Source organism: Barbus barbus (assembly GCF_936440315.1).
Source record: "Barbus barbus genome assembly, chromosome: 41".
In the NCBI taxonomy this organism is placed as follows: Eukaryota; Metazoa; Chordata; class Actinopteri; order Cypriniformes; family Cyprinidae; genus Barbus; species Barbus barbus.
Window position 1 is genome coordinate 18295710 of NC_136719.1, and position 11468 is coordinate 18307177.

General features: G+C 35.9%; 2 protein-coding genes across 2 annotated transcripts; both read left to right on the forward strand.

The window, feature by feature from the left end:
* Positions 1–235: 235 nt before the first annotated feature.
* On the forward strand, positions 236–1213 carry LOC306860134 (neuropeptides B/W receptor type 2; the record flags this gene model as incomplete). Its single annotated transcript, XM_079401681.1, has 1 exon — positions 236–1213. The coding sequence occupies one exon, from the start codon at positions 236–238 to the stop codon at positions 1211–1213; it is 978 nt and encodes a 325-aa protein (XP_079257807.1).
* A 4275-nt stretch (positions 1214–5488) lies between these two features.
* On the forward strand, positions 5489–10994 carry LOC306860926 (delta-type opioid receptor; the record flags this gene model as incomplete). The annotated part of the gene is made up of 3 exons (XM_079402949.1): positions 5489–5679; positions 9268–9629; positions 10444–10994. 3 exons carry the CDS (start codon positions 5489–5491, stop codon positions 10992–10994), a joined length of 1104 nt encoding a protein of 367 aa, XP_079259075.1.
* Between the last annotated feature and the right edge of the window lie 474 nt (positions 10995–11468).

Below are 11468 nucleotides of genomic sequence, written 5' to 3' on the forward strand. Positions count from 1 at the left end.
TTTCAAAACTCTTATGTGTTTTAAAGATTTAAATGAATAACCAACATTTATGTAGTTATTAAAAAGGTAAACTAATAACTGTACGAATATATGCCAAAAATATTTGTTAAAATGTATTTAGTAAATAATCACTGAAACAATAACAATATTTGACTTCTCTGCAGAAAACAATGCAACAATTGCATGTAGTTTTTAACTGTTACTTTCTCTACTTTTAATAGAATTGAAAGGCACAATGGATAATAAAACAATGCAATCTTCATGCAACCTGATCAGTCCGGATTACAACCAAACCAACTGCACGTCTCCAGCGTGGATGCTCTACCCTGACTTCTACATCTGGCTACCGGTTATTTACTCAATCATCTGCGCTGTGGGGCTCACGGGCAACACCGCTGTTATTTACGTGATTTTGAAGGCGCCTAAAATGAAAACTGTCACCAATTTATTCATTTTGAATTTGGCCATCGCCGACGACCTTTTCACGTTGGTGTTGCCCATCAACATAGCCGAGCACCTGTTAAACTACTGGCCGTTTGGAGAGATTTCATGCAAAGTGATTATGTCCATAGACCATTACAACATCTTCTCCAGCATCTTCTTCTTGACTGTGATGAGTGTGGACCGCTATCTGGTCGTGGTGTCCACGTTGCGCTCCAAACGGATGCCCCACCGGACCTACAGGTTAGCCAAAACGGTCAGCCTGAGCGTTTGGGCTCTGGTCATTCTCATCGTGATGCCCTTCACCGTTTTCGCCGGTGTCTATGTGAGTCCCGACGACGCGGAGAGCCGGAAGAGCTGCGTTTTGAGTTTCCCAAGCCCTGAGAGTTTCTGGTTCATAGCCAGTCGGATCTACATGCTGGTCCTCGGTTTTGTCATTCCAGTTTCAGTCATATGCATCCTTTATAGCGTGATGCTCTACAAGCTGAGACGCACGCGTCTCAACTCAAATGGAAAGGCTCTAGACAAAGCCAAGAAACGAGTCACAATGATGGTCTTCGTCGTGCTTGCCGTTTGCTTGTTTTGTTGTACACCCTTCCACCTGAGTACGGTGGTCGCCCTCACCTCAGACTTGCCCTCCACTCCTCTGGTTATAGGTATTTCTTATTTTATCACGGGACTGAGTTATGCCAACTCGTGTCTCAATCCGTTCCTTTACGCGTTCTTAGACAATAGTTTCAGGAAGGCGTTTAAGAAAATGCTGGAGTGCTGAATCGTTTTGTACCCTCACAAATCAACCAATAAGGTTCAAGTTTCCATTCAGCAACATCAAATCACATCAACATCAAAAGTGTTGTTTTCAACTCAAAAGTCAAAACGCACTTTAAACAATCAACCTGACTCATCAAGTAGCTAATTTTTTGCACTGTCTGGTCTAGTTTCAACACAATTTTCCTCATCAGAATTTAAATTTGAAGTTGTGCAAAAGAATAATGAATGTATCACTGTTGGATGGGACTTTAGTACCACTTTGATTTGAGCACAATTAAACTTATTTTTTATTTTATTTTTTTACAGTATGCTACGAATTTGATTAACACTCATTCATTAACAAATGTATAAATCTTGGGTAACACTTTATTTTAAGATGTCCTTGTTACACATGTTACATGTATTGACTATTATAATAACAATAAAATATGCATACTGACATGCAAGTAACCCTAATCCAGCCCTAATTAATATTACTCAGTACTTAAATGTATAATTAAACTGTAACAAGGACACCTTAAAAAATAAAGTGAAAACAAATCTTGTTTTAAAGTGTAAATTTATGTACAATACATGAATACTAATATGTGTAAATATATGACTATATGTATATCTGTTATGCTATGTAGTTTGGGACTGCTTTGCATATAAGCTTAAAGGCTTGAAAGTGAAACTCTGTCGCCTCCTGCGGCATAAAATGCTGTTGTTGTGTTGTGTTCAATGTTGATAATTAATAAATGTGCATGAAGAATTTTTTTCCCCCCATAAGTAGCCTATGTTTTTCACAAGTTGAAATGAAAATGCTTCAAACTGAATGTAAGAAAATAATTGGGTATTTATGCCCTTCCCCTTAAATTGACAAGTGGACCAGAACAGATAATTATAAACTGCTGTTCCGTAATACCAAATATCACCAGAAGAGGGCAGGATGATATCATGTTGTAATTTAAACTTTTTCATTACGTTAACATATTAATCAGGTAGATACTGGTGTAATTTTAAAAGCTCTACAAATATATTAAATTACTCTCAATATTTATTAATTAATCATTTATTTTAAGGTAAATAAAACAAGGCCACCATGCTGATGTCAATGTACATGCACAAAAAAATTAAAAATTAAAATAAATATGTATAAATCTAAAGACTGTTAACTTCGGTTAAAATGATCTAGCAGCCATAAAAAAATTACATCAATTAATAAACATTCAAATAATAAAACAAAAATCTGCATTGCCGCTGACAGGATTAACAAGCAAGAAGCTCATTGATCTCATTCAGGTTAACTTCAGACCAGTTGCATGAAAAAAAGTAGATTAAAAACTAATTTCAGGGATCTTAAAGACACTTGTGTGAAATAGCCATTCTTTCTCTGACAGATAGCGTGCCTTAATGGGCATGATATGCTGATTAAGTTTAATCATTACTTCTCATTTGAGTTATTGAGCGTGATACAATTTCCCTCTATTCTCCTCTTCTTAAACGTATAATGATTGCTACATTCCATGCGTAACTCTTAAGAACATGGTTTTATTGAGCAATCGGGTCACTGGCATTGTGAATTTCATTATCTCAGACTTTCTAAGCATTTCTATTAGCCATTACTCATTTAATTGCACTGGAGGGCATTTAATTGTGATGTAATGGTGATTCTCATACACAGGGGTAATTTTGTGTTTGTCTAATAGTATATACAAAATCTCGTTTGAGAGGGAAAGAAATTGATCCAGCATGCTTTTTTTCTGCCTAAACACACATGCTTTGAGGCACATAGGCCTATATAGCCTATATAAACTGGCTTGGCGAGGAAGAGCATTTCAAATGAACAATCCGCACTGTCCATTTCACATGACTTGTTTTTATACCTTTTGTTTCTCCCACACCTGTCACCACATTGTCTCTTGCCTGTCACCACTATCATCTCCGCTTCCTCTCCTGCTCATTGGCTCATTTTCTCCCTGGCATTGCTCTGAGTTTTCCAACCTCTGCTTGTCAGAGCTGCTGTTTTGTGAGTGCAGGTCGAAAATTGATTGCCTCACATTTCAGTGAGTGTTCTCCACCGGGATACAAAATATCCCCTCATTTATCTCCACCACGAACTGCAGTAGTGCTAGCCGTGTGTGCTGCCTTATAAACACTCTGTAGCCCACAGCACAACATCACTATAAATATTCTCCAGCTTCACGTCTCTCTCTCTCTCTCTCTCTCGCTCTCTCTCTGTCATACTGCATCACCAACAGCCATGAGTAAATGCTTTCACAGTAAATAAGATGGCACTGGCAAAGGCATTGTAAATTTTCCTCTCAAGGTTAAATGTGAGTACTTTATCTAGCTCTGTGCGTTATATACTGAGCAGCATGTAGGGTAAGGAAAGCATTTTAAAGTGTAAAGCAACCATATCATGCATTGTAATTTCGAAAGCATTATGATTTTCAAATCCATTATATTTCTGTGCAAATCATTATATTTCGGTGCAATTTAATTGTTTAAATAACTAGTCTCATCAGAAGACACATGGTTAGCCTAATGGCCTTTAACTGCATTGGTCCACATAATTTTTAGTCAGTGATGCATCCAAATCTCTCTGTTTCAACAATATTATCCACCTATTGTTTCTGTTCAGAATTCATTGTTCTGAAACAGTCATACAATATATTTCACTTGTGATCTGGAGGGCAGCATGGTGAATTCCACAGCAGAAAAAAAAAGTTGCAGCTTCAAATCTTGTGCAGTGCCCTTCAGCAGAGGGCAGTTTCCCTCTGTATAAAGCAATGAACACTGCCAGGATTATTAGCCTTTAGCTTTCATTGTTATGCAGAAGACATACAGCTCTATATTTCTTCTAGACCAGATGAAATTAGTTTTCCAAGATTGCGGATTACTTCAAGGGAATTAAAGACTATAAGTCATTTTCTTTTGCTAAAATAATTTATATGGGAACTTTCTACCTATCAGACACTGAAAAGTTAGGCCATCCTTTCATAACTTTAAGACTCTATTATAGTAATTCACTTTTGGCTGGATGCCTCAGTGTCTCCATAGATAAACTAAAGCTTATTTAAAACACTGCAAACATAACTGTCCAACACTGACATTGCTATATTAAATTTAAAAGAACCCTCTACTTTGCTCCTACATCGTCACCACCCTATATGTGACCCTGGAGCACAAAACCAGTCTTAAGTCGCTGGGGTATATTTGTAGCAATAGCCAAAAATACATTGTATGGGTCAAAATTATTGATTTTTCTATTATGGCAAAAATCATTCATTAAGTAAAGATCATGTTCTATTAAGATATTTTGTAAATTTCCTACTGTAAATATATCAAAACTTAATTTTTGATTAGCAATATGCATTGCTAAGAACTTAATTTGGACAACATTAAAGGCGATTTTCTCAATATTTGGATTTTTTTTTTGCACCCTCAGATTCCAGATTTTCAAATATTTGTTTCTCTGCCAAATCCTATCCTAACAAACCATACATCAATGGAAAGCTTATTTATTCAGTTTATGGTTTATGGTTTTGTGGTCCAAGGTCACATATATTGAGGAGCAAAATAACATCTGAAGTCTTTCAAGTGGTAATTTAAACATTTTTATACATTGTTTTTATTATTGTTATTATTTATAATTATCACATTTTTATTTTATTCTTTACCATTTTTTAAAGATTGTGAATATCGTTAAGACAATCATATAGGCCTATTATAAATCAAATATTTATGGCATTACATTTGCTTGTTTTTTACCCAAGGACCAAGATTTCTTTGTACCTGGCTAGGTTATGTCAATGTTTGTTCCACCAGAGATATTCAACAAGGAATGAAAAGTGTAGCAACCAACCCTGGAGCTAAACTTGTACACACATACACACACACACACACACACACACATATACACACACACATTCACGCGCACGCGCAATGTTTGATTACTGTAACGATGTGCGCAAAGTGAACGTCGGACTCCACGGTGAGGAGATTCGTCTCGCTGAACATGAAATCTTAAGCGGTAAAGAGACTCTTTTTTCTTGGTTTAAGATGGATCCATCTCTCTTTAGTTTCACCGGAGAGCGTCACACAATTCAAGCTTGATCTGCACTTTAATGATGTAAGTACTTTACAATACTACTCCCTCAGAGAGGATTTAAAGAGGTGTATGCGTCGTTTAAACCTTACTCACTTCTTCTGTTCACTTGTTTGTTGTGAGACATACATACGTTTTTGTTAGTTTCTTATCTTTTCCTCAACAGTTGTGAGTGCTTTCTTCACGATGGAGTTGTTCGAGTTGTCCGACGTCCAACAGATGTTCAACGACTCGCGTTTTCAGGGGAATTTGAGTGAGCTAGATGATGTAGACGAGCCTTTACCTAAGGGCGCAAAGATCACTGTCGTTGTGGTCTACTTGATAGTGTGCGTGGTGGGGCTCGTGGGGAACTGCCTGGTCATGTATGTAATTATCAGGTGAGAATAAGTGTTCGGGGTCATCATTATAAGTGTGTGTGCTAGACTAAAGAACGAGCTCTGATGTATAGAGGAGGACAACCAGTTCAATGCATGTGAGGTGCATATAGTTACAAAGTTAACCCTGTAGCCTGACATATGAAATAATAATCAGAAAAATATATATTTTTTTAAATGAAACATATTTGATACATCAGGCCTCTATGGCCCATATATTATAATATAGCAAAAATAAGGAACTCACACTCAAAGAGGAGAAAAACACCTGCATTTTATTTAGACACCCAAACAATTTCAGCATCCTGATGTTTTATTTTTATGGCCTAATAGTAAGATTAAATTCTTATCGCTTGTAATGTAAATCAGTCAGATTTGTATATAGCAGGCTACCTTCGTAAATGCATATAAATGTCAGTTGTTATTTTATCTTCCAATAATATGTCTTAGAAAGATGACATTTAAATGCTTAGTTTATGATCAAAGCTCTGTAGTTTTAATTGTGAGAGGCTAAACTTATAATGCAATCTAAAACAGTGATTATTGAGAGATGATTGAGAAGCTTGTTTTATTATTTTTTATACTTACATTTTAACATGATGTTCTAGTGATGCATGGATAATAAAGTAAACCCAAGTTGCTTCAATCCAGCAAATTAATCTTGGATTTTTTTTAGGTTTACTTAACAAAAATCATTCAAGATTTCACAGCAAAATAAGATGTGTACCATGAAGTTGGAAATAATAATACAAGCCTTTTACTTGGTAAAAAGAATGAACTATTAAACAGAGATCAGAAGGCATAGAAGATTCTGCACAATAGGTTTTTCAGTAAAGGTGCAATCATGTTGATCATTTAGAGGCCTTAGAAATTCATCTATCGAATATGACTCAGGCTTTGTAGGGTTAAAAAAGAGCATCATTATAACGTATGTTCATCTTGCTGCAACATTGTTTCATCATCATGCTTTTATTAATTGGGGTCACTATTTGAAAATGCTTCTTATGATTTACATTTTTGACAAGAGCAGAACATTTCCCTAATTTTAATGTATGAACGGGTCCTATTTGGTTATATTCAGGAGAACCAATTCCTGGGAATGTTCATCGGTTTTATTGTATGTTGCATAGTTCTCAGCTGGTTTTGTTTCAGAGTAGATTTCATGCTCACACAGAACAAATTTGGTTATCAAAAACAAAAATGCACTTAAAACACACAATGTATGAATATTTTAATTTGTGTCCTGCAACCTGTCCATGTTGACATTTCCCTCATTTAAAATCTATAATACAAATTGTACTGGAATTGGACGCAACAAAAGATATGAGAAGTGTTTTCTCTTCTTTTGATTACTATTTCTTTTGATAGTTGAACTATGCATGATCACATGGCTGTTATCACCAAAACAGACTTGCAATTCATGTTTTTGACATGTTTTTGCCCTGTAGTTGAAACTGTACATTAACACAGTGAACTATTAGCTTGAAGCGACACCATTTTCTCTTTTCTGGCACTAGCTAATCCATCATAGCACTTGTTCTGCCAGTGTCGTGTCTCAAGGCTGCTTGTTCATTACATTGCTAAATAAACATTTGGTTCTTGTCCAAACCTCCATATCGTGAAACAGCTGTAGATGGGGGCCAAGACTCAGCTTCGATCAACACAGCAAGAGTTCGTATTAGCAGAATACACAATGAGTTTTATAATCACTAAACATTGTTTCAGCCATTCCTGAGGTTTAATTCAGAGAAAGAGGAATTCATGCAGGTTCGACTGCGAAGAGACAATGCAAAATGTCCCTCTGATTTACCAACTTGCATTCTTCGCCTGGTCGTTCACTTTAACATGACAAGCATGGCCATGTAGTAATTTTGTCTCGCCCCCTCTCATGCTTGTATTTTGTTGAAGGTATAATTATGAAGGAATTCCATGCTGATCTAATGTACAAGGAAAACTGCCTTGAAATTAGGAGTCAGAAAATAGATTTGCTCCATCACCTCATAATTTTTAAGGGAAAACATCCTTATAGTTGTACATGCTTGTGGTTTGTGTATACAGGGAAAGACAATGAGTCTGTGTCTTTAGTGTTATAATGTGTGTGTTCATCCATTCACTTATATGGTCATTACTCAGACGTGCTGATATATAGTCCTATGGGCCAATTTTAAAACCTGTTGCTAGGCTGGTTACCAAGCACCACCTGCAATTTCTTTACCTTCGAAGATCACCGCCTGTCTCTGAGCTTCACTGAATTTGGAATGAAAAGTGTCAGTCTACCTCTTGAGGATTTTTAGCAAGGTTTTCACAACATCACTTGCATAGTCTTTCTTTTATATCCAGAAAGAAACAGTATATGCCTAAATTTGAAAATATTTGAAGATTAGCATGGCTACTTATAATTCAGATTGAATTTTCATCAAAGGTGTAGTTCACCCAAAAATTAAAATGTGCTGAAAATTGATTCGCCCGCTTGTCATTTGAGATGTACATGAGTTTGTTTCTTCATCAGAACAGATTTGAAGAATCTATCCCCTGTTGTCCTCTTATATCAAAATCCACCAACATATTTGCTTAAAACTGTTTTGGATTGTTTTCGCTTGTAAACGGTACTTGATCTGTGCATATTTCTCTCCTGATCCAGACAAGATTAATTTTCCCCAGACAAAAATCATATTAGAGGACTTCTATTTTAGTTAGAAGCAATGATTTAAGGTTAAAAATGTCTTGATGGATGCAGATTTTCGCTTCACAAGACAATAATTAATAGACTGGAGTTGTGTGGCTTACTTGAGGATTATTGTGATGTTTTTATCAGCTGTTTGAACTCTCTTTCTGACGGCACCCATTCACTGCAGAGGATCCGTTGGTAAACAAGTGATGTAAAGTGATCTAAATTTCTCCAAATCTTTTCCGATGAAAAACCTCATCTATATCTTGGATGGCATAATTTTTAGGTGAACCCTTATCCTAACATACTGACGATCCATCTGTAGTTATTGTCATTTGCTTTTTGAATGATGCTCTTGCTTGTCCTTGTCTTTGTTAATAGGTCATGTCATCTATTAGGGCATTGCAAACAATGGCAGACGATCAGTATATAATAATACTGTCATATATGATAATACTGTGTGTTTTGCATGCATGCATCTCCAATTGCTAAGACTATACAAACATACAAAGCTAAAACTATTTCCTATTTAATATAATGTGAAGTTGTGAACAGAAATTCACTTGAAATTTGGTTTCCACAGAATGATTTTCTGATTTTTGTACTTTAACATGTACTTTAAATATCAACCCCTTTATTTATAAAATGTATAAATAGCATTCCTGTAGCACAAATAGTTGAGCCTGACACTAACTATGCCAAGGTCATGAGAGATGTAATAATAATAATTATTAAAGCAAAGTTTTTAATTAGTAATTTAAACTTGAGTGTGTAATTTATTTTTTATTTTTGTTAAAACACTTTATACTAGTGTATTATGCAATATCCATTCATATAAATTAATGTACATTAATAATTATATAAATTTAATTAAATAAAATGTGTTAAAGTTATTTGAACAGTGATATTTGTGCCTGCTTCAGGTTCACAAAGATGAAAACGGCCACCAACATTTACATCTTTAACCTGGCCTTGGCTGATGCACTAGTGCTGGCGACTCTTCCTTTCCAAGGCACAGATGTCATCCTTGGTTTCTGGCCCTTCAGTCTGGCTCTGTGCAAAGCTGTTGTGGCCATTGACTATTACAACATGTTCACAAGTGTTTTCACCCTGACCATAATGAGTGTGGATCGCTACATAGCCGTCTGCCACCCTGTGCGCTCCCTGACAGTTCGTACCCCGGTCCGGGCCAAGCAGATCAACGTGGCTGTGTGGGTGCTGGCGTCAGCCGTAGGACTGCCTGTTATGATCATGGGTCAGGTGGAGGAGGAGAAGGATGTTTACGGTAGTCTTTTTTCTCATTATCCTGTGTCAGCCCGTCAATGTTTGTTCATTATGTCACGAAAATGTGCAGTGTGTGTGCAGTTATAATTTTTCTTCATAATAATTTTTACATAAAATAAAATCACAAATGAAACAAAAAATGCCATATTAAATTAACATCAACCAAATTGGCATTTGAGTTAAATTAAAATATATATGACTTTGTGTACATTAACAATGATTACAGCAACAGGAAGTACCACCATTGTAGAATAAAATAGCTTTTTCCTTACATTACATAAGGAAACATACACTGCAGCTCAAAAGTCTGGGGCCAGTAAAATTAAAACACACACACACACACACACACAATTTTATGTTTTATTCAGTAAGGATGCATTAAATTATTAAAGATTACTATTTCAAATAACACTTTCTGTTGATCCAGAAAAAAAATCAGTTTCCACAAAAATATTAAGCAACACAACTACCAGTATATAAAACCACATAACAACACTGTTTTTAAGGTATCTTTGATCAAATAAATGCAGACTTGGTGAGCATAAGAGACCTATTTCAAAAACATTGTACAGACCCCAAACTTTTGAATGGTAGTGTATTTGTAAAACATCCTGTTCAGAAGAAATTTTTAAGACAAAAAAATTCTCTTTATTTTTTTATGATTTGTGCACTTTTAAATAGTAGGATAAATAGGCATGTATTTCATCCCTATTCTCTCTTTTGATAGATTGCTTTCCGCTCACGATTCATTGTAAATCATGGCACAACTTTAAATCAGCTTTATCAGTTAATTCTCTGACTTTATTTCTGTGCAGGTGCCGAGTGCATACTGAACTTGCCTAAACCAAGAGAACACTGGTGGCCTGTGTTTGTGATTTGTGTGTTCCTCTTCTCTTTCTTGATTCCTGTGGTGATCATAAGTATCTGCTATGGGTTGATGGTGCGACGTCTGCGCAGTGTCCGTCTCCTGTCTGGTTCTAGAGAGAAGGACCGGAATCTGAGGAGAATCACCTATATGGTACTGTCTGTGGTCGCTGCTTTTGTGTTGTGCTGGATGCCGGTGCAGGTCTTGGCTTTGATCCAGGCCTTGGGCCATGTGGATCTTGGGACCAGCCAGTCCTCGATGGCAGCCATGCATTTCTGCATTGCTCTGGGCTATGCTAACAGTTGCTTAAACCCTGTCCTCTATGCCTTCTTGGATGAAAACTTCAAGAGGTGTTTCCGTGAGTTCTGTATCCCGGCCAAATCCAGTTTGTTCCTAGAAGAGCAGCGCAAGAGGTCACTGAGGCAGGAGAGAGAATGTGCTGAGGAGGAAGAAAAAGAGGTGGTTATTGATGAAGATGCCATTCCAGTGTGTGCTGAGTAGAGCTTTTCTAAGTGACCGTATTCTTGGATGGCAAGAAACTTAACTAACAGTTGAGTAAAGTTATGTAAACATTGCTGCTTTTGTCTGGTTTTAAAAAAAAATGTTTTTATCTTTAGTTGACAGATTATTTGTGATGATTCAGAATTATAAGTATGGATATGCAAGACCATTGTTTCACATGGGACAAAAGGGCTTTTTTCCCTTTTAAAATCTTATAGTGTATGTATAGTATACAATCCTCAGATTGTTTGTTGTAGTCCTTATATAATTAAATGACTAATTTAATATTATTATCTTTATATATTATATTATATTATTAATAAATTATTCTAAATGATTATATTAATTCAACCGCATTTTTGTAAATGTACTGCTTTTGTTAAATAATAAGTATATTTGAATTGCATATGCAAAATATTTATTAATTTATTTTTGAACTGCTGTACAAAAACGTTTGTGTGTATATAGACAGTA